At 47.1% G+C, this 23,952-nt stretch overlaps 1 protein-coding gene across 6 annotated transcripts in view; it reads right to left on the bottom strand.

Moving 5' to 3' along the window:
- PLXNC1 (plexin C1) overlaps nucleotides 1-23,952 on the bottom strand; it is a 156,365-nt gene that overhangs the window by 18,764 nt on the left and 113,649 nt on the right. For all 6 annotated transcript variants that reach the window (XR_009736334.1, XR_009736333.1, XM_061415753.1 and 3 more), the window contains exons 22-23: nucleotides 10,404-10,581; nucleotides 7,926-8,029 (exon numbers count right to left, since the gene is read on the bottom strand). Coding sequence is in view for 4 of the 6 variants with exons in the window: in XM_061415753.1 (XP_061271737.1) it covers nucleotides 7,926-8,029; nucleotides 10,404-10,581 (282 nt within the window). In the remaining 2 variants the exon portion in view is untranslated. The remainder of the gene's footprint in view (nucleotides 1-7,925; nucleotides 8,030-10,403; nucleotides 10,582-23,952) is intronic.

The following is a 23,952-nucleotide window of genomic DNA, read 5'->3' as shown; positions in this document are numbered from 1 at the left end:
GTGCAGGCACCCCCTTAGCAATACTCAGACACCAAGTTTATGAGAATGTCTGAACATCATTACAAAATCCCTCCCCATGAAGAGCTGGATATGCTCTGCTTCTAAGCCAATAAACACCTTCGTTATAAAAGGAAGCTGGTGATTCATTCTGGGTAATTGTCAAAGAATGAATCCCAAATGGATCCCGTTGTGTGTTGAGCCAATACTCTACTACTGTCAGATGCTTTGTTTTGCCAAAAGCGAGCACCCTTACTCTATAATCACAAACACCACGGATGGGCTTTCCGATAAGGAGCACAGCCAAAAGTTCAAATGTCTTTTTGAGAGCTGGCAATGAATTGCTGCTGGCACGGTGCTCAAGCATTAAGACAGCGCAGACGCAGCTTGTACCGGGGAAATTTTACTCTGAAATTATCTCCTGAGAGCAAGTGTAAAAGCATTTTATTAGCAGATGAGTTGTGTGTGTGTGTGAGCATGTATGTGTGTGAGGGTATGTCTAACTTTCACAGCTGCTCTAGGGCTGGCACGTTTTCCCCTCCACGTGACACGTTAACACTGTTATAAAGACAAAAAACTAGTTTAGTTACAGATGTTTGTTGGGGCGGGGTGGGGGGGGGAGTGGTGGTGGTGGTAAAGGGTTCCATTTTCTGTTTTGCAGAAAAGTCAGCTGCTGCCAAGTGAAGGACAGAAATGCCATTTTGAAAAGTGCCACAGAATCCAAGGTGTTAAATATATGATGCTGTTTGTTCCATCTGAGGAGCTCCAAAAGCTTTCCTAAGAGTGGCTCGTTAATCCTCCCATACTCCTGTGAGGCCGGGAGCATCCTGTGGGCCCCTACTTTAGGAATGAAAACCAAATTAAATCAAAGAAAGATTAATGTCACTAGATGGATCTGTGGCAGGAATGTTTCTCCGGCCCAGAGCAGAGTTGGTACACACAGCAATTTCACATTAAATTCCTTCCAGTGTCATGGTGCTCCAAGACAAAATGACATCAAAGACATACCCCTCCAATGAAGGTAGCTGACCCTCACTGGAATGAGGCAAAGATGACTGCAGACTTTTCTACCATTGGAATTAGGAGCTGAGACCATACAGGGAGAGATGGACCCATGTCATCAATTTAAAGTTGCTTCAGGACTTCCCTGGAGGTCCATTGTGACAAATCCACCAGCCAGTGCAGGGGACACGGGTTTGACCCCTGGTCTGGGCAGATCCCACATGCTGGGGGGCAGCTAAGCCCAAGTGCCACAAATACTGAGTCCATAAGTGAACTATACTAAACCCCACAAGTCATAACTACTGAGCCTGTGTGGGGCAACTACTGAAGCCCGTGCACTAGAGCCTGTGCTCTGCAACAGAAGCCACTGCAGCGAGAAGCCCACGCACCACGACGACGAGCAGTCCTGCTCGCTGCACCTAGAGAAAGTCTGCACGTAGAAACGAAGATCCAGCTCAGCCAAAAACACAGAAATAAATAATCTAAGGTACATTGAAGTAAAGCTCATCAAGTGGGGACTAGTCACTAAATGGGGGCTAGTCCGTCTAGTCAAAGCTATGGTTTTTCCAGTGGTCATGTAGGATGTGAGAGTTGGACCATAAAGAAAGCTGAACGCCGAAGAATTGATGCTTTTGAACTGTGGTGTTGGAGAAGACTCTTGAGAGTCCCTTGGACTGCAAGGAGATCCAACCAGTCCATCCTAAAGGAGATCAGTCCTGGGTGTTCATTGGAAGGACTGATGTTGAAGCTGGAACTCCAATCCTTTGGCCACCTCATGCAAAGAACTGACTCAGGGAAAAGACCCTGATGCTGGGAAAGATTGAAGGCAGGAGGAGAAGGGGATGACAGAGGATGAGATAGTTGGATGGTATTACCGACTTGATGCACATGAGTTTGAGCAAGCTCTGGGAGTTGGTGATAGACAGGGAGGCCTGGTGTGCTGCAGTCCATGAGGTCACAAAGAGTCAGACATGACTGAGCGACTGAACTGGACTGAGTCACTAAAGAACACCTTTTAAAAAATAAAATGAGGTTGCTTCTGAAATAAACAAAAGCAACACACCCTCAAATTCTAAGTGAAGGTGAGTTTTCTTTGTGGTGACATACTGTCTTAACGCCACAAGTTGATGATTATACCATAAAAACAGATTTTCTAGAAATATAAGATTGAACTTATACTTAACCTGATGAAACTGCCATTTTGTAAATAAAAAATGGTCAGATGTTGGCAATTTCTTTTTTTTTTTTAATGTCTTTTTTTTTTTTTGGCCTCACTGCAAGGCATGTGGGATCTTAGTTCCCTGACCAGGGATCAAACTTGCGTTCCCTACAGTGGAGGCATGATGTCTTAACCACTGGTTGTTGCTGTTCAGCCGCTTAGTCGTGTCTGACTCTCTGCGACCCCATGGACTGCAGCATGTCAGGCTTCCCTGTCCTTCACTATCTCCTGGAGTTTGCTCAAATTCATGTCTGTTGAGCTGCTGATGCTATCTAACCATCTCATCCTCTGTTGCCCCCTTCTCCTTTTGCCTTAACCACCAGGCCGCCAGGGAAGGCCGAGGTGGTGTCAATTTCAAATGGCTGGCCCAAGAGGAAAGCTGGAACTTTAGCCTAAGAATTTTATGGAAAATTATAAGTAGGGTCTGAACCACCATTACATTTTCTCCTTAAGTCTGAAAACACAATAGTCACTACACAGCTCCATGTGGAAACCCTTACTGGCATCTCTCATTCCTAAAATGGTATTTTGTGAAAACAGAATCCTGTTCAACTAACGTTGTCCCAGCAACCACTCATCAATACCGCTTTCCCCGCCTTCCCCTCAGCTCTTCTCACTGACACCCAAAGACTGGAGGCAGACGAAAAAGGAATCTATTTTCTTTCTCAGAGCCCAAGTGATAACCTTGCTCAGTCCTTCAGGAGAGGAGGCTCAGGGCTCAGCAGAGCATCTGGGAGGGGACATTAGAACATTCTCAATAGACACCTCAAATCACCCAAGATGCTCCTGCTGCCCAGGACAGAGCTCTGGAGGGTTCCTGAAACTAGTGACAATGAACAACACAGCTCCGGCTTCTTTCTGGTGTGCTTGGAATCAGCCCTGGGCCAGACACAAAGTCGCTTTGAGGACGGCTGGAACCCCGAGCTAGTCCTCGAGGAGGGAGCCTAGGCTCCACCAGTGAGCATGTGATGAGGAACCTAAGCTCCCCAGGCTTTTGTTGCGCTGGAGTTGTCAGCCCTTGGATACCTGAAAGAGGCTTCCCTCTCATGAAGGTAAACTTCTGTCGCCTTCAAGGAGTATTGGCCTTAAAGGATGTTAAAGAAGGATCAGACGTAAGGAAGCATTCTGATAAACTCACAGACGTGAGATTCAACGTAAGATCTGAAGAGAAGTCACCCTTTTGAATTTGACATCAGAGAAGATGACTACCAGAATTTCTCCTAAGCTCTCCAGCCAGGCTGCTTCAGAGGCTAGGAGCGTGGGCTGCAAGCCCGGCTCTGAGCAAGGTGACCCCTCTGGCGCTGAGCAGAGGCACAGCCTCTGTGCAATCCCTTTTTCATCTGCTTCCAGCCTTGGGGCATCAGTGAGGAGAGCTATGGGAGTGTGGCCAAGTTCCTTAGCCTCCCTGGGCCTCGGGATGAGAATAATGGCAGCGTCTACCTCACCGGGCTACAAAGAGCACGAAGCAGTCCCTGTTCGTGAAAGCTCCTAGGACAGCGCCCAGCACACTAAAAGCTCTCCGTTTTTCTGGTAAATAAGAATCTAAAGTCATCCGTGCTGTAAGAGACCCTTAGAGACAGTCCAAAGAAGCAGTCCACAGCCTGTGTCACAGATGACGCACCTGACCGGAAAGACCACTGACCTTGGGGACGTTCCTCTGAACTTTAAATGTCACGTGAGTGACAACTCTGGTGTTAGCAGTGACCACTTGAGCACCGGCACGCTCCCGTTAGGAGGAACGTTCTTCAGCAACACGTTGGTTAAACATCTCTTCTGCCCTCAAAACCTCACAGCTCAGAACGAGAGGTGTGATCTGTAGAGCACATTTCCTGCTGGACACAACACCTGTCCTGCAAACTTGATGCCGCCCAATGGCTGGATGTGGGTGCAGTGAGGTCACACGGCAGGGGCGGGGGCAGCTGCACAAAGCCTGGACCGGGCGAGGCCATCCTGCCACAGTCACATGGGACCAGCCGCCCACACCCTCTATAGACTCACACAGACACAAGCTCTGGCTCCAGAGCACAGCACAGCCCCCTTCGTAGTAAACACACACAGTGGGCAATAGTGAAGGAGGCATTCAGGAGGGTTTAATTATAGGCGAGAAGATGCCTCTGGCTTCATAGGTTTGTAAAGGCGTCACTCTGCCCCTTGTCTGCACAGGGCTGAATGAGACTGGAGCAGAAATTCCTCCTCTTTCTGATAGAGAGCGAGGGTAATAAAAGCACCTTCGTCACAGGGTGTGTGAGCATCAATCATGTCTATGCCCTCCAGCAGTGCTGGGCACCGGCTGCCACTGTCGTCGGTGGCTGCCACAGTTGTGCAAAGCAACTGTGCCGATCCCCAGGGTGGGCCAGGATGCCATCCTGCTGATGATAGGGCAGTGCTGGTAATCTGGGGCTCCGGAGGCTGCATCGGCCCCATGAGATGCTATGTTCTCGCTGCCCCTTCATGTCCCTTCGAGAAACTGGTTCTTCAAGTACACGGACAGTAAATCATTCAGAGGAGACCAGCTACACTCTATTCGCCCTGAGGACAGAACAAGGCGAGAGAAGAAACGGGCTCACACTCCAGCAGCAGGGACTTTGTTTAAGTAAGAGGAGGAACTGGCCTTCGCTAAAGATTAACTTGAAAACCTCACTAATTTAGGGTAATTGGAGGGAGGTGAGTCTGAATCACTTAAGACTCCGAGTGAGATCCTATTTTTAAATGAAATATAGTTTTTTGCTTTCAAGCACTTACAGTGACTCAAATGAGAGCGCTTTAGTAAATGAATAAGAGTGATAATTAGCGCCCTGTCTCTTTGGAGGGAAATGTAAGTGTTCTAGGAGAAAATTTTTCTTTAATGAAAGGGCAAAAGGAAGCTTCAGCTCAGCCCTGTCAAATGACTCCAAATTTTGACTGTTCCGTAAAGCAGGTGCAGACTTAGGAGGCTGGATATATGATAGTCTCTGAAAGCCAGGGCATGTGCGATGGTCCAGGTACAGAGGGCATGGGGCCGTTGACCTCCCCAGTTTCCTTCAAGCTCTCTGCGTTTATTTGCCTCATGGCTTAGCTCTTTAAACACAAGGAGAATCCTTTAAGCCCTTGTATCCTAGTCTTGTCATTTATTACCACCATGTGGCAACGCCAGGGTATGAGGCCAATAAATCATTGGGACGGGAAGTGACTACAGGCCAGATTAATTTCATTATCATCCTTAAGCAGATCGGTGTCTAGCACGGCCGGTGTCTGCAGTGAAGACTGATGTCCCCTCTCTCCTGACAGTCCTCCCCTTGCCTTGCAGACAGCGGTCGTGGATCTCCCCTCTCGCTGCTGGAGTGTCTTGTCCTGCCTTTCCGTATTAATGCCGGTGAGTGGCCACACCCTCTTCCTTTGGGGCCCACTCCATGCCACACGGTGGCCAGGGGATGCCGAGAAGCCTGACCAGGGTGGGCCAGCCCTCCCTCCACAGCTGAGCAAGGCCAGCATGTGGGTCAAGACACCAAAGGAGGGCATTTGTGGCTGAGTTTCTGCCAAACTTGCCCAGACAAGCCCACCACCCAGAAACAGGAGGAGACAGCAGCTGGGTGCGGCTCTCAAACGCAGATTGAAGGCGGAGTAAGCCTGATTCTAATTTTCCCAGCCCTTAGATTTCCTCTGGAGCAGCGCTTCTCCAAATGTGGCCCACCGACAGGAATAGGTACTTTCAGAAAGTTTCTTGAGCTTTTTAAAAACTCAAAAGGCGCTGCAGCTTTTGGCAAGATGATACCAAGGTTGGAAAGTCTAAGATGCAGAAGAGCGAGGACAGGGACAGACTGTTAACCTGGCACATTCTCTGCGGGGCGCCCTCCAGCAAAGGCTGCAGGGGCAACACCGACCCAGGGATTACCCAGAGCAACAATTTCTCACCCGGCTCTGAGACCCACTCAGCCAAAGAGCCCAAGGCTCAGGGGGTCCTCTGCTCCCGGTGGTTGTCCAGGAAACCCTGGCAAGGGCTGGTCTCAGATTCTGTCTGGTTGAGGGGAGTGCCCGTCCCAAAGGCCTTCTGGGTGCAGACACGTCTCCATGGGATTTCAGCCCTGAAAGACGGGGCGCTACTCTCCAAGGGCCTGGGAAGCTGCTCCCCTGCTTCTCCAGCTCCGCAAAGGCATCTGTGCATCTACCCAGCCATCCCCATGCCTTCCTGACCCCTCCCCTCCCCCAAGTATCTCTCCCACCCACACAGCTCACGGTATGCACCTTCAGCCCATCTCAGAATACAGCTGCACAGCCGATCTCTGAATTCATCTGCTTGCCTCATTTTCTAGAGCCACAGTGTCATTCCTCGTCAACATCATTCCTTACCTGAAATCCTTTGAAGAGCCTCCCTGTTTCCCTGTTGGCACCTCCTATATCCATGCTCCACACACAGCCACAGTCATTTTCTGAGACACAAATTTCTCCTGCTTAAGATCCTCCAATGGTGTCCCGCTGTCCTGGGCACAACAGCCAGACTCTGGACGAAGCCTCGGGGCCTGCACGGTCTGCGCTTCCCCGCTCCCCTCCCTCCCACTTCTCCGGCTTTCTACTGTGAGAAGCCATCCTGTACTGGTCAAGCCATGGGCCCTAGAGCCCAACGATTTGGGTCCCAACTTCTCTCTGCCACTGACTAGCTACCGACTAGCTCACACTTCCCTGAGCCTCAGTGTACTCATCTATAAAGTGGGCTAATAATAGTCCCTACCTCATAGGACTGCTATAGATAGAATTTGCAGAAATAAAGGGAAAGGCTGAGACCAGCAACTGGCACATACACATTGGCTGTTACTGGCTCTCACTGCCACCTGTGCCCCTCTCCAGTTCCAGCTAATCTAAAAGTCTTTCTGCAGAAGAGCAAGCATGCACCCCTTCCGTGTTGGGAATGTTGGCCTGGTTGAAGTTCTCACTCTTCAGGTCTCAGATGAGTCACTGCTTCCTCCAGGAAGCCTTCCTGGATGCTCTGAGTCATACCACTATTAAACTGCAAGATGTTGCCTCACGACTTGGCTCCTCTTTCCTTTCCATCCCCACACTGGTCCCAGGGCTGTAGGCTCTCTGAGGTCAGGGACCTAGTCTTTGTTCCACTTGCATGCCTTCCCAGCTCTTAGCACAGAGTGGATATTCAGCAAAGATTCGGGTAATTTACTGAATGACTCCCAGGATCCCGTGGTATTCAGGAACCTCCCCTGCCTCCCCTCTTTGGTTCTGAGCACGCTTCTCTGGCACTCAGCTCTCTGCTGGGTCACATGTCCCCGTCACCCACCTCAACACTCACCCAGTAAGTGGGTCAGAGGCCACAGAGGTATCACTGAATATTCAAACAAACAGGAAATGTAAAACTTCTTCAGAAACAAAGGACCCTACACAGAGGTCACCAGGTCAGTAATGAACAGCGGTGCATCTTAGAACTGAACTTTGTTCAGTGTCAAGCTCGACAACGCCTCTTCCACTGAACAGGCCGGAGGATCTGGTAAAGGTGAAGTTGCTGACCTAAACCACAGGATAGAGAGTGACTGGACCCATGAAAATCACAGCTCTGGGAAAGGAGATCCCAGACCACGAGCAAGTAAGGAAAACTCCTGCCCCTGAAACAAGCAATCTTCAAATGATTCCAGGAAACCGGTGGGAATCTTGTAATTTTCAAAGAATTTGCATGGTCCTGGACAGGATCTAGTCCAGTTTGGGCTGGGGATGCCCTTGTTCTTACCTCGTAGTGGCCAATGGTATTGAGCTTGGTGATTCCGTCTTCAAGAATCACAGAGGAGCTGTCAATATCCAGAAGTTCTTTGTGTCGTGTGCCCACTTGAAGCTCTGGAAAAAAATGTTTTAAAAAGAGCATTTAGTTTTCTTTTAAAATGACGCTGAGAAATGTAGCATACTACCCTGTCACTTTTGCAATGACTACTTACAGGAGACACAGGTTTGATCCCTGTCTGCTGTAAGTAAGACAGGTTTTGGGAAGATCCCCTGGAGAAGGAAATGGCAACCCACTCCAATATTGTTACCTGGAGAATCCCATGGACAGAGGAGCCTGGCAGGCTACAGTCCATGAGATGGCAAAGAATCAGACACGACTTAGTGGCTAAACAATAAAGCTAAAATAAAGTGGTTTTGAAGGTTTGGAGATGTTATCAGCCAGGCCAGTAGCTTGCGTTCTCTTCTGTTTTATGTTTAGAGCTCTGATATGTAAGATCACTTTTTCCTGAAGCTTTTACTCTGAGGCTAAGCCTGGAAATAAAGCCAAAGGAAGACAAAATAATGCATCCTCAGAGAGATTGAACTCTTCAGAAAATTCCAAAAGCACATCTGCATGCCCACCACCTGTGTGTTCACAAGCAGGTGCTCTGGGAACGATCTGTCTGTCCCCGTGCGGGGTGCGCTGGTCGGCTGGCACCCCGGCATCAGGGCTTCAGCTCCTTTAAGAGGTCACCAACTTGTGCCCGAGGGTTAGAGTGTGGCCCGTGGATGTGGTTTTTTTTTTCGTTTTGTGAACCTGCACCATGCTTTATTATATTCTAATGTCAATTCAGAACCAACATTTAAAGATTGGAAAATTGCACATGAAAATTAGGACTTGTGATTTCTCTTTTGAATAAAACTGGATCATATGGTAACACTGATCACACTGCCCCCCTACCTGGCTGGTGGCTTTCACCAATTAAGTTGGGTCCCACCAGTTCCCATTATCCCTGGTAGGCCGACACCCCTTACTTATGATGCCTCCTGCCCCTCTGGGCATCTGCCTGTGTGAGTCTCTGCTCTGAGAGGTCTCCACACAGCTGCTTCTGGTATCAGATTTTAATACAATTTATGGCAGGTACCTAAGGCTATGCCTTAGTTTTCTGAGGCTAGCCAAGGAGCTAGTTTGGAAAATGATGAGACACGCAGAAGCCATTTGCCATCGGACTATAACGGGAAGCTCCTAGGGGGCTTGTCCTGCTCCCTGTCCCACCCCCCACATCAGAGGCCCGGAACACCCGATGGGCAGAAACCCTAAATGGTGTGAGGATGGTCCTATGGACCTGACAGCGCCAGGACTGAGGCCACAGGGCCATTTCCCCATGGGCCTTGGCTCCAAGGGCCTTTGTAGTCAGAGTGACACTCAAAGATGCAGGCGCAGGTCCAGGAAGCTGATGGTCCTGGGTTATATCATGGTTGCCTGACTGGAGCTGCCCTTTGACCCCGCCTCCAACCAAATGAGCTCACATGGTCTTGAAGGGCCCCCAGTCCAGCCAACAGAAGGAAGCAGAAGACAGGTGGACGAGAGTGCTTTAGTGGTCTCGCTTCCCTTGAAGCCAGGCTTTGGAACTGCTATACATTTGCGTGGTTTCACTCATGGGGCCAGACCCCGCCCCCAGGTTTCTCTCAATGGCCCTTTCGCAGGGGGTCTGCCTTGGAGGGCCGGATGGGATGAATTTAATTGCCTGCTTAGTCGAGGCTACACCTGCACATGCAGGAGAGATGAACCTTGTTACGCTGTCTGTCACCGCTGCGATTTGACTCTTTTTTCCCTATCCCATTATCTGCTGTAAAATCCCACGACAGTCTCCTGGGAGGGCTGCGTGGAGCTCAACTTTAAAATGTTGATGAACATTTGAGTGAAGTGGAGCCCTGTTAGCTCGCTCACGCATATGCTCGCCTTTGCAGTATACCAATAGAGCCCGAAAATGAATTCAGAGCAGATGCTGCTTCGTGGTGGGGGAGGACGGACACTACGCGTAATGCAGGATGCGATTAGCAGAGAGGAAGATGACCTTTCTAGCCTGCTGGGGTTCACACCCCGAGTCTGAGCCACCCACTAATGACACACTCAGGATCACAACAAACAAATCAAATGCCAACGTGAAACCCAACACATACAGAAGGCCTGAGGTTGACACCTTTTGTACTTCTTGATGCAAGGTGAATTCACTGGGTCTCAGGGTTAGCAATCTCATGAATCTGATTTACAAACATAATTTTTTTTAAAAAAAAGAAAGCTTCTTTGAAGGATCCTGGTTTTGTAGGATGATACTTGTGAGAGAACAATGCAATCTCTGGGTCCCTAGACATGCCCTCTGGGAACATTCCAGGCTAGTAAGCTTCAGCAAACAGAGCCACAGCTACATGCTAGGGGCCCGGTGGGAGGGAGGGTAGGTGGGAGGGATGCTTATCAGGGAATTGGGACAAAATAGTATTGCCTTACCAAGTCCTATTTCATTCAGCTGAAGTCCATAAGGAGAGCCATTTTTGCTTAGGAATGCTTGGAAAATCTTTTCTTTGGCTTGACCTATGGTATCGCAATCAAGAACATTGACTGATATGTTCCGACAGACATCTGCACTCTCATTTTCTGGGATTTTTTCAAAGGTGACAGTTAATGCCTGCAAGAACACAAACAAGTTTCCAAGTCTATTAGATAATTGCAGTCTGAAAGGCATTCATAAAAGACACAAACCTTGGCAAGTCCTACTAATACTTCTGATAGCACATTAGCAAATACCGTATCACATTATACCCACTTTAATCTTTTTTCCATAATCCATTCTTTTCAGGGATAATGGAAAGGAAAACAGAAAGTTAAAACTCTCATTATAGAGCAAGCATTGAATAAATATATTTGAGGGTAAAATACACACACACACACACACATAAATATTCTAAAAATAGTGATTTCATCTTCAAAAAAGAAAAAAAAATATTGGAAAAGTTTCACAGTAGATGAGGGTAGACTGGGGACTATCTTTTTTATTAAAAGGACCACAGATCTTAGAAGCAAAGTTCCAGGTGACAGGAAAGGTTATGAGGTCTCTGTATTGATCACGCCAGAGGTCACTTTTTAATACGCAGCAGTGATTATGATTATGTTCCTCTCCCCCTCCACTTTCAACCAGCTTCAGCCAGGCAGTTTCCTGAGCTCTCATTAACACACCGAGATCCCCACTCTGTGCTATTATTCCTGCATTAATTACTTTACAGTTCAGCGCCATTACTTATGGTTTTTGTCAGTTAACATTCTCCCCGGGCAGCAAAACCTCAGAATCAGCCTAATGGGAGAAGTAAGGCCTTGGTGAATGTGTGAAAACTTAGAACTAGGGAGTATTTCAAAAGGAACTTAAAAGCAATCTCAAGTTTACTTTGCCTAAGAATAAACCGATCTAAAACAACAAAGTTACATACTCGGGATTCTCAGTGGAGCTGATTCAGGCAAGTGCTGAGTGTTTTGTAATCAGCACAACATACAGTTCAGATTCTAAGGCACCCTGGTAATCGTGGAGCCAGACGACCTGGGTGTGGTGGCCAATGTGCAGTTACTTCTAGTTTTTGAGCCTGGATACAGTGAGGGCATGTAAAATGATTAGCTGCTGGAAATGTTTACAAAATGAAAACACAATTAATGTGGCAAATGGGGAGCCTTAGGGTTAATTCAACTTTAAAATGGGTGTAAGAATAGTGAAGTGAAGTAAAAGTCTTTGTGACCCCATGGACTACAGTCCACCAGGCTCCTCTGTCCATGGAATTCTCCAGGCAAGAATACCGGAGTGGGTTTCCATTCCCTTCTCCAGGGGATCCTCCCAACCCAGGGATCGAACTGGAGTCTCCTGTATTGTAGGTGGATTCTTTACCATCTGAGCTACCAGGGAAGAACACTATACAAGCATAGCACTCACCCCCTAGCGTTGTTATCGGATTAAATAAAGTAACTCAGGATGTCCCTGGTGGTTCATTGCCTAAAACTCCACACTCCCAATGCAGGGGGCCAGGGTTCAATCCCTGGTCAGGGAACTAGATCCCACATGCCTCAACTAACACCCAGTGTCACCAAATAAATATTTTTTTTAAAAAGATAATACAAGTCAAATGCTTGACATTAGCTGGGCTGCTGGGAAAGGCTCAATGATGATGATAATAGTAAAAGTAACAGGCAGATTATTATTTCATGTAAGTCATCACTATGATTATTGTTAGTATCAGTATGCCTTCACATGGAAACAGAGACTCAACCAGCCTTGAGCAGCTGGGACCCTGACTCCACCGTCAGGGTCTCTACCAGAGTCAAGAGCAAGCTGCCTGGAAGGAGAAAGGGGCAGAACATCCGCTCGGGGTCAGACTCCTGGTTCAAGCCCAGTTCACCTCTAACTAGCTGGGTAACCTCTCTGCACCTCAGATTTCTCACCTGCGAAGTGGGAACAACAACAGTAAGTTCCTCCCAGGGCTCCCAAGATGAACTGAATTAATCACCTCACACTTTGAATGGTGTCTGACTTGGGAGGTAGGACTTAAAGACCCCGGATAAAGGGAGGTGGGGGTGGGGGGGGACTTCCAAAGCTCCGGTGGGGGTGGGGGGCGTTGCTCAGAGGCACGTTTCCTGCCTTTACATCCTCCCCCTACAACCCTGCTCACAGTTGTGCAAGAGTAAATCTTGGTCAGGTCCTCACCAAGAGACTGAAACTCTTGAGTACACGCTGGCTGGAGACTGAGGTGAGGCGGTGGTCTCGGTCTGGCCTGTGAGAGCTTCCCTTTCCTGAGACAGAGAGTGGCCCCCTTGACTGTTCTCAGGGCGTATTCCTGTTCTGGGTCAGCCGCTCACCAGGCAGGGATGCAGGACCCTGACCTCCGACCCGCTGGGCGGGTGAGAAGCAGCAGAAAGGGCGAGAAGGAAGCCCAGAGTCCTTTTCTCACCTCCCGTGACATTTTAGTGACATTTACTGGGCTTCCCTGGTGGCTCAGATGCTAAAGAAAATGCCTGCAGTGCAGGAGAGCCAGGTTCAATCACTGGGTGGGGAAGATCCCCTGGAGAAGGGAATGACAACCCACCTCAGCATTCTTGCCTGGAGAATCCCATGGACAGAGGAGCCTGGTGGGTTACAGTCCATGGGGTCACAAAGAGTCGGACACAACTGAGTGACTAACACTTTCACACTGGCACCCTGCCAAACGCACTTCCAAGACCTGCTTCTTCTAATCTTCCCAGTATCCTGGGGCAGAAGGGTGCTGTATTATCATTATTATTATCCCCACTTTCTGAGTGAGGAAACAGAGGCCTCGGCCTCTAGGGAGACAGTGAGTCTGAGGTGGCACCTCGAACCCCTCAGCTTCAGTCCCTTGCACCCAGGGACCCTTCCTCCTCCTCCTCCCCATCCCACCTACAGCCCAGGAGTCCTCTGAACCACCAGGAATCTGTCTTAAGTTGGGCCACGACCAAAGACCTAAGCTGCGTTTCCCGCACACACAGCGTTCCTGGAGGGGCTGGAGGGGCAGACGGCAGCCTTGCCCTGTATAGCCTGTCAGAGTGGCATTGCCCACGCCTCCCTGTGTTTCTCCAGCTGGTCTCCTCCCCAGGAGCAGCAGTGGTTGTGAAACCCATGTCATGGAGCTTCCAAAGGTAAGACGAATGAAAAGCCTATTTTAATCAGAGCTCCAGCCATCCCAGCTTGTTTAACAGTTTCATAAGTATTTGTGAAATAACATCCTATGACTACCTAAAGGGCACTATTGTCTTCAACAAAAACACCTCTTTATAGACAATAAACATTCTTCTTAAAAACATAACCAAAAGGGGAAAAAAAAAACCCTTAACTGGATGTAAAATCATGTAAATCCACCACTGCTTCCACAGTCAGATGGGTGGAAAAAGGTAAAATGGCATTTTATAGAGTCCATGGGGAATTCAGAGAGTAAATTCAGAGACAAATTGATTTGTGTTCATTTTTTATGCTGCTAACGCTTAGTGCTCCAACAGCAGTTTCTGAATGTGCAAGTGTAGCCGGGGGACCTCAGAGCAGGCCCTTCCTCATAATCCGATCCCCCGGCTTAGAAAGCTCATGCTGGGCCTCTGCTTCTCATCACAAAAGGCTCCCCATGGAATCTCCCTTTCAAAACCCACTATACCAGAGTCCTTCGTAGAGGCACAGTATTAGGGGCCAGGGCTAGGAGAGATCTTAGCACAGGGTTCCCAACCCCAGGGTAACAGACCAGTACTGGTTGTGGCCTGTTAGGAACCGGGCTGAACGGCAGGAGGTGAGCCGAGGGCGAGCTAGTGAAGCTTCATCTGCAGTTACAGCCACTCCCTGCCGCTCACATTACTGCCTGAGCTCCGCCTCCTGTCAGATCAGTGGCCGCATTAGATTCTAGCAGTAAAGTGCACAATATATGTGATGTGCCTGAACCATCCCCAAATCACCCTCTGCCCCACCCTGCTCCTGATCAGTGGAAAAACAGCCTTCCATGAAACAGGTCCAGGCTGCCAAAAAGGATGGGACAGCCGCCTGAAGACACAGTCCTCATTCTCAGATGAGCCACAATATACTTGAGAACCAAAGCCACACTTTTGAAACAATATTCAGCCATCAGATATGACTCTTCCACTCTCAGTACGCGTTCAGAGAACCCAAGCAGAGAGGACAGGAGGGCTGAGAGCCCATGGCACTGGCGCCGGGCCACCTGGATCATCCCCTTCTCCTGCTCCCTAGCTGTGGGAGCGTGGGCAAGTCCTCCAGGTTTCCTGAGTCTCAAAATTCTCATTGCCCCTATCTCCAAGAAGTGACAGGATCACTAAATCAAGACATGCAATAATAGAAAATTAAGGAGTACTTCCTGTGTGCCAAGCACCATGGTAAACGATGTGTATTAGTATATATAAACTCATCTCAGAAACAACCCTATGACATAGATTCTATTATTATCCCATTTTACAGATGAGAAACTGAGGTACAGAGAGGTTAAGTACGTTGTAAAAGATCCCCTGGCGAGGATAAGGCAGAAGCAGGCACTCGAGCTCCGTGTTCTTAAACATTTGCTGAGCCTGCCTTTCAAAATATGAAAATGTTTTGAAAAACAAGCACAGTTCAAATCTATGGGGTGGCAATTAATTTTTCAAGATGTACAAAAGGCCAAAGTGCTCTAAAATGCACCTGGTCTCTTCTCCAGAAATCTGTCCCTCTGTTGAGAGGAATTACTCTAGCTATGAAAGTGTCAACAAAGCTGGGGCGATAGATATGGTTGGCTATTCAGTCCGCAGCCGTTTTCTTCCTTCTTTGCCAGACAAAAGCCAGGTATCAACCGCAGTGGGTCCAGTCTAGGCTAAGAAACACAATTTGATGGTGACTCTTCTCCTCATTCACCAGGGACTGGTCATGTAACCCAGCTGTGACCAATGAGACATTAAGGGAAAAGGTTTCTGCAAAAGGGAAGAGCAGTGCTTAGAGCTGTGGCAGCTATTTAGTCACTAAGAGGAAGGGCCAAGAGAGCATGGAGATAGTGACCCAGAGCCCTGACACTGCTGAGTACATGGACCTGCCTTGTGGCTGCTTACCTCCAGATTTCCGGCTCTGAGACGCAACTCCATGCTTTTAGGATTTCACACACTATTAGTCATATTTTCTCTTACTTACATCTGTCTGCACCCAACCTGACAGAGCGTACTTTGTTGATGCTGAGGTTATAAAGTCATTCATTGACACCCATCTACTTGACACATACTGTGTGCAGGGCATTGCAAATGATCACAAATGGAAGCTAGCACTGATCCTGCCTGGGAAGTACTTGAAGACTGATACAGCTGTGGGATATACACACGAATTCTAATGCCAATAGAAAACAGTAGTCATCAGTGGGGTGCTTTAGAGGTTTAGAGAGATATTATCTCTACCTTGGAGGAGGGTTTTCAAAGGGGGAGAAATCAAGGAAGGCTGCATGGAGGAAGGGGCATTTGAATTGGGTCTGGAAAGGCACTGCATGTGCAATGGCAGAGAAGGAGGCCTCTAGACTATGGAGACTCTTGGCTTCAACTCTAATCAGACTGATGTGCAGCAAGCTTCAATCTTTTGCTCATGCTAGTAGGTCAAGAAGTCTAGGTAAAGAATCTCACTTCCTCTGGGGGAAGAATGGCGGGTAGAGGCTTGAAGAACCATGCTTGCCTTTCCAAAACTACCATCTGCCACGTGAGGGAGAAGCCTTGTACTATTTATAGAAACAAAGTCTGAAGACGAGAATACCGGTTTAGGTTTCTAATAATAATAGCCAGCACAGACTGAACACTCACCACGTGTCAGGTATGCTTTGCTAACTCATTTAATCCTTACAACTGCTGTCTATCATGGGCACTATTATTAGCATTGTTTAATGGATGAAGAAACTGAGACAGAGAGGGTCAGAAACGTGTCCAAGATCGCAGAGCTGTTGAGGGTCATAACTAGGCCATTTTCACACTCTTAACTGCAGAGCCAAACAGCCAGCAAGGTGATAAACCTCTGAAGGGAAGGCCCCACCTGCCTGGGGTTCTTAGTAAACGCTGTCTGAGCAGACAGGTTGGACACAGAAGAGGAGACTCGATCTCCTGGCATGGGACCCCGGGGAACCCACTCAATCTGGAGCAGCCTGTGGCTCGGGCCCCACTGGCAAGTACTTTTAGGAGCCCCGTGTTCACCCAGAATAAAGATGACCTTTCCCAGCCCCTGTTGCAGCTGGGTATGGCCATGTGATTCAGTTCAGGTCAGTGAGATTCAGCAGATGTGTTATGTGGCAGCCCCTGGGAAACTTCCTCAAAAGACAGCTGGTGACCATCTGTCAACTTTTCTGTGGCTCAGCACATGTCCTGCTGGTTGGACTGTGGAAGGAGGCTGGCGGGGAGCAAACACCTTAGGTCCTGAGGTGACCTCAGGATAACAAGAGAGGAGCTGGGGTCTGCGAGGATGTCCCAGCAGAGGCACCCACCAAAGCTGGCCTGCCCATCCCAGAACTTCACATGGGTGAGAGAGAAATTCCCCTGTGGCTTAAACCACAGGTGTCTTGGGTCTCAAGGAACCATGGATTCAGGAACAAAGCCTTAGCTATTATCAAGAAGGGGTCTCAGAAGAGCAAGGGGATTTGGAAGGCACAGGTACCAAACCCAGAGAAAGGGCCAGACTGGAAGGATCCCGTCCTTCACTGCAGGTCACAGTCCAGCCCCTTGGGGTGTGCAGGACTGCACCCCCAGTTAGCTATGCAGGAATGTCACTGTGGTCTCCTGTTCACATCTGTCCAGTGAGATATTGCATGCTACAGGTTGTAAAAGTCCACGTATAGGCTTATGGGTAACATTTTCAATAGTAACATAAACGTTTAATGACAATGGATGCAGCTAATCAACTTCCCTGTATCACCCATCATCAATAAATGACCGACCAGAAAGAATAGCGAGGGGGCAGTTTGTGTTTCAACACATAATGAGGACTTCCCTGGTGGTCCAGTGGTTAAGAATCTGCCTGCCAATGCATGGGACACAGGTTCGATCCCTGGTCTGAGAAGATCCCACATGCCGTGTGGCCCGCGTGCCACAGATCCTGAGCCCACACTCTGGAGCCCATGCTCCGCAACAAGAGAAGCCACTGCAACGAGAAGCTGGCACACCGCTTAGAGAGTAGCCCCCACTTGCTGCAGCTAGAGAAAGGCTGTGTGCAGCAACAAAGACCCAGCACAGCCATAAATACATAAAAATAAATAAACAACAAGCACACGCTCTGTGGCATGATGGCTAGACATCTTACAGATATTATTTCCTGACCTCGTTAACAAATGTACAAGGCTAGGGTTTATAATCTACCTGTTTAAAGATGAGGAAACAGGTTTAGAGAGGTTGGGTGACTTGCCCAAGGTCACACAGCTAGTTTGTAAAGTGGCTGAGCTCAGAGTCACACCCAAGACTGTCAGACTCCAAACCCCACCTCTTCTGAGCTGAGCATCATGGCACCTAGACACATAATACTGCTGCTTCGCTAGCAGCTTTACCCATCAGCCCTTAACCAACTTCGTGGTTTCAGGAATTGGGGAGGTAGAAAAAATAAGGCTGCAGAGGGCTGAGAGGATTCAAGCACGGGGAGAGGCATTGTCCCCCACTTTCCCCACAGTTTGGTGGGAAAAGAATGATCCATCTACCTCTTGACCTCACCAGCCATATTCTTGGCTAATGATGGCAGGGACGTTGCTGCATCCTTTCTGGAATACCTTCTTATACTTAGAAACCAATTTCAAAAGAATTTATTACAAACCAGCAACTTTACTGTAAAAGGTCTTAGGCCAATAATTGCTTTCATTAAATAAAACCTATAAGATACATTTCTAATTTCACTGCAGAACCAAATGAAGGTCAAGAGAAAATCTGGTTTTTATACTAAACTGAATTAGAAGAAAACCACTTCCAGAAGTTCAGCAGGAGCAGTGAGAGCGCAGAATTAGACGTGCAAGTCTCAGAAAAGTTTTTGATCTGAGGTTTATCTCAAACTGGCATTGGCCAGGGGACATCCTACCAGCTGCCCCCTCTAATGATGCTCTTGCTTACCCCGAAGACCCCTCCCCAGCCTCCTTTTCCTTTCCCCACCAAAGACTGAGAGCCCAATGCTTCCTGTGTCAAGGTATTTGACCCCCTGACAGAATAATGAGGAGGAAAGGTCTCTTCCATTTTGAAGGAAAAAAACCAAATTAATGGAGAGAATTTCCTCAAATTTAAGTTTCTCTCACAAGTTTTTCTACACTTGCTAGCATTTACTAACACTTGTTCATGCAAATATCAAGTGAGAATCTGTCTGATTTAGCCCAGAATGATTGATTCCAGTATTTTAGGTTTAATGTGTTTCACAGGTTTTTGGTCTTTCTGGCAAAACGCCCATAAATTACAGCTTTGTGGATAGTGATGAAACATTTCCACTGCTGTGTCCCTCTAAGGAGAGGAAACAGGCCAAGGTTTTTGGGAGAAGGATGGATTTTAGTTCTTTTCCTCTATTATGTCAAGCTGTAGATTAAAGGCTGGCAACATTTCTGTAAAAGGCCAGACAGTAAACATTTAAGACTTTGAGGTCTGTATCCTCTCAACTGTAACTACTCAACTCTGCCATTGCAGCAGAAAAAAACAACCACAGACAAAGTAACTGAATGGGCATGGCTGTGTGCCAATAAAACTTTATTTGTAACAATCAGCAGAAGGGCCACATTTGGCTCACAGGCTCTTGTTTGCTGATTGCTGCTCTAGATAACAATAACATCAAACAGAATGTTGACTTTAACAATATAAGAGAAGACTAATCTAAAAAATGTCTTTATCTCCACTATGATTTCCTATAAAAGTCACCATCCTCTGAGGAGTACAAATATAAATAAGAATCCTTAATGATGAAGTAACAGAGTCACATTTGAGCCATAAAGAAGAAAACTAGGTACTTTTGTATTTAGGTAACTAAATTATTTTCTAATCCCATGACTATGGATGTAAGAACAAAGAGTATGAAGAGGAAAGTCATTTAAAGCACTCATTTAAGGTTAATTTTTCATTTTCCACTGCCTGCCATCAAATAGGATGACATAACCTCAAATGACTATAAAAAATGGTTTTGCTTCTGTGATCAGAAAGCTCAGAACAGCAACTATGGAGTTAGTAATGGTTTCAGTATTATTGCAAGTCATAATGGAAATGATTTGCACGATGGGAGAGAGAAAAGGGGGAAAAAAGCTTAAGAACTGTTAATTAACTTTACTGTTTGGCCACAAATGCTAGGCGTATTGAAAAACAAGATTGCTGAAGAGCAAACATCAGGATTTAATGAACAATGGGATGTAACTGAAGTAACAGAGAATGACTTAATCGGGACAGTGGGTTGTTTAATTATGGGGATAATGGATCTTCTGAAAGGACAAACTAAACGGAAGAGAAGGAGCTGGGGCATGGGGGGCAAAGCCAGTGTGTTGAAGGAAGCTTGTCAATGAGCAACTCTTGCTAGAGATAGTTAGAGCTGTATCAGAGGCGAAATAGTTTATGAAACATGACTGTCCCCAACATGGTGACTGTTGTGGAGAAAGGGCTGGTGTGGGCTGGCAGAAACCTACAATAAATCATAGCAGCAGCATTAAGATTTCTGAAGGTAAGTATCTGTGCTTTTTCAAGATTTTCTAATAATCTTAAAGACTTTCTCATAGATATGAGAATGAGAGCAATAATATGTTTGTCAGAACAGCGTTTCCCAGGGCGCCAAGATGCTATCTCTTAGATACAGCCGACTGGCAGGCTCATTTCCTGGCTTTAAGAGTTCAAAAAACCATTTCTCGCTGAACTTTGATTGTAAGTCAAGCTCCTCTTGCTAATTCAGCATGCTTGCTACGAGTTATTGGGTTTTCTCATCTCCTCCTGAAAGTGAAGCAAATGTCCTTTCTCCCATGTGGTCCACTTTCCCGGAACTGAAATCCCCAATCTTCACTCACTCCTCAGAAGTTTCAGGCGATCTGCTCCAAAATCACTCTCTAGACACAGACCGCCTTGAGGGAGGGCCCGAGAGGCTCCAGCCGCAACCTCAAACGTGCCTAAAGGAGGTAAAACCACAGAGCAGCAGGCTTTATTCCTCGTCTAGCTGTCAACTTGGAATGCCTGGATGTTCGAGTCATATGTGTGTGTGGTGGGGGGAGCGGTACGTGTGCTCCCCTGATTCTTCCATCCGGGAGCTTGAGAACATTATGGCGGTCTGCCTCATTGAACACCAGTCTGCGGTCCCCTGATAGAGGAGAGTGGGTTTCTTCTGGTCCTAGAGGAAGTGACTTTATGGGCCTTTGCTTACATCTAAGAAAGTCAGAGGAGTTTTCCTCCCAGGGCACGGCAAACAAAGAATTACTTCTTGGAGCCCATGTGTTACTATAATGATTTCACGTATAAGCAATTGGTAGGATGTCTTTAATGTTCTAGAAAACACTCCACACATCAGGAAGAACACATTCTAACCTTTAGAGGTGTCAAACCTAACTTCTGGGCTGTTGGATGAGGAGCCGTGTTTTTGAACATTTAGCCAAACAGGAGCTTGGGGCCCTCTTTTTAAATGTGCCCCTGACATGGCACCAACCTCTGTCATTTCAAACCATTCTGGTGGCTGCTCTTCATTTTTTTCCTCTGACTTTTCTTTCTTTGAAAAAATGTACACCACACAGACACACACACAATCGGGTTTGTTCACCACACCTTGGTTTTCAATTACATAAACCACCTCAGGCAAATTTAGAAAATCAAGACTTCAAACCTCTGGGTGTATGTTGAGGCCTGGGGAAGTGGGGGTAAAGCGAGAAAGAGGGGGCGGGAGGAGGAGAGAGGAAGGAAGAAAATGTAAAAGATGATGGTTAAGGCTGAGGGGACTTGCCTGAAAGGAAATAAAAACCCTTAAATTTTTTATATTGACCTTCTGCTAACACTTTGTCACACAAGCACAGACCGGATCAAGCCTCCCTGGAGCTCCTAGTATAACCATTCACCATGAAAGAGGTTTGGGGCAGGTCCAATAAAAGGTATTAAAAATCACGTTTAAAGTCAAGGGCCCTGGAAACAAGAGGCACGCCCCTTCCTCAGTCTCAATGCTATCTACAGGCAAATCCGTATTCAAAAAGAAAGATTTATGTGGATTTCTGAAAGCATAATTTTCCATCAACCTTTTCCCCAGGGGCTACAGAGGAAAAAAGAATCCAAGAGTCGACACAAATTTCAACATCAAGAAACATTTTGATGATGAGTTGAGTGTTAACAAATCAGAAACACATGGTCTTAATTGACTGTGAAATAAATAACGTTTCAAAATCAAAGGGGAAAAAGTGTTCAGATGTAAAGCATCAGAAAGGACTCGGGCCTTGAAAGTTGCTCCAGGCATTGAATCCTCCCCACTCCCAGTTCCATCTTCTCCTCTCCTCTCTTTCCTGCCAGGGGGTTCGTGTTTTCATGAAAGTGAGACCCTGCTGGCTTCCCCTGACCTAGATTCACTTGTAAATATTTCTCTTTGGGAACCTGTGGAGCTCCTGAAATGTTTCAAAGTAAAAGCATGAACATCTTCAGGGTTAGGACCCAGGCCCTGGGTCTGAAGACGAAACCCTGAATCAGTGAAAGGAGAGTCAATGGGCCCTGATGCAAGTTCATCCTTCATTCTCCCGACATACCAGTGGGGTTCTTCCTGCAGGATGCATGTCAGGATTACCTGGAGCATTTAAGACATCTATCTGTGCCCTGAGCTCCATCCCCAGAGAGTCCAATGTAGTTAGTCCAGAGGGAAGGCCCAGGTAAGGGTGTGTCTGGATCAGCATTTCTAACATGTGCCTGAGGAGATTTGAATTAAATTTAATAACTCTTTACAGGGCACTCATGTGTCCAGCAATGGTCTAAGTGCTTTGTTCATGTGGACAGTGTGTGTGTTAGTTGCTCAGTCTTGTCCAACTCTTTGAGACTCCATGGACTGTAGCCCTCCAGGCTCCTCTGTCCGTGGAATTCTCCAGGCAAGATACTGGAGAGGGTAGCCATTCCCTTGTCCAGGGGATCTTTCCCACCCAGGGATCGAACCCAGGTCTCCTGTATTGCAGGCAGATTCTTTACCATCTGAGCCACCAGAGAAGCCCAAGAAGCCCAGAATATCAACCCTTAATCCTTGTGACACCCATGAGATAGGCAAGCACCATGATCACCACCCTCATTTTACATGTGAAGAGGTGGAGGTACAGAGAGGTTTCCAAATTTGCCAAAAGCCACACAGCTATCCAGAGGCAGAATTCAAATCACCTGGCTCTCGAGTCTACACTTAGTAACCACTCTTATCAGTAACTGCAGTAGCTACAGAAAGCTCTTGAGAAATGTCAAGTTCTCTGGTCACACCCACAGACCTACTGAATTAGAAACTCTGGGGTTTAATCAGCTCTCTAGGGGCCTCTGATGCATGCCAACATTGGAGAACCACTGCACCCTTCGGGTATAGATGGGGGTAAAGACAGAAGTCAGAACTGGTGACTCTCTGCCCAGCCTCCCACCTTATGGATGGAGTTGAGCATGTGTCTTCAGTGGAGGGTGAGCTCCATTTGGCAATGACCAAGAACTCTAAAAAGCTTACCGAGGGACTATTATCCCGCCAGAGGACACAACCAGAACATAGTCTATCCAATTAAGGATAGATTCTTCCAGGATGACACTGCAGTGCTCACCATCCAAGCGAAGCCACAGGAGACTCAGCCCTTTTACTGAGAAATACCAAAACCCCACTGTAATTTTTTCCCTCCTTCCCCACTCATGAGATTGTGAGCAGCTCAGAATCTCCACAAAGCCAAAGATCAAAGCCAAAACACAGCCATCTCTTTTCCAAGCCTCTATTAACAGAAAAGCACAGAAAAATCCAAAGTGATTTTGGAGATACTTGCCATGCTTGACTCTCTAAAATTCCTGACTGTGCAAAAAAAAAAAAAAAAAAAAACCAGTCTCTTTTCCTTTAAGGAAGGGAAGAGGGTGGGTGGGTGGAGTGGGGATGGGAGAAAAGGAAGTTCTTAAATGGGTGAAACCCTCCAGCAGCCAGGCAATCATCTTACTGTCATGATTTACAGCATTCCTCTAAAAATATCTATGAGATCACAGAACATTAAGTGCATGACACCAAACATTTGTAACTAATCCATGAAAATAAAGTAAGGGCGTCAGGTTGCAGGGGGAACACAGTGGAATTTGTCTTGCGTTATCATTCTAAAATAAGACGGCCTCAATTTGGTTGAAATACATCTTCACACATTGTCTTCCAGGGCAGAGTTGTTTGAGAAATTCTGATTGCAATTCTAAATGCTGAATAGGGAGTACTTTGCATTTCCTTTGATGATGCTGAAGGCTATAAGCAATCCTGATATTAAAATCTTTGGAAATTGATGAGTACCTCAGGCATCATCATAATACTTTTCTCCCCAATCAGAGTAATTAAAATCTATTATGTGAACACGTGTTAATATTTTATCAA

This window comes from Bos javanicus, chromosome 5 (genome assembly GCF_032452875.1).
Source record: "Bos javanicus breed banteng chromosome 5, ARS-OSU_banteng_1.0, whole genome shotgun sequence".
In the NCBI taxonomy this organism is placed as follows: Eukaryota; Metazoa; Chordata; class Mammalia; order Artiodactyla; family Bovidae; genus Bos; species Bos javanicus.
Note: the sequence above shows the minus strand (reverse complement) of the source record. Positions and strands in the feature narration are given on the sequence as shown.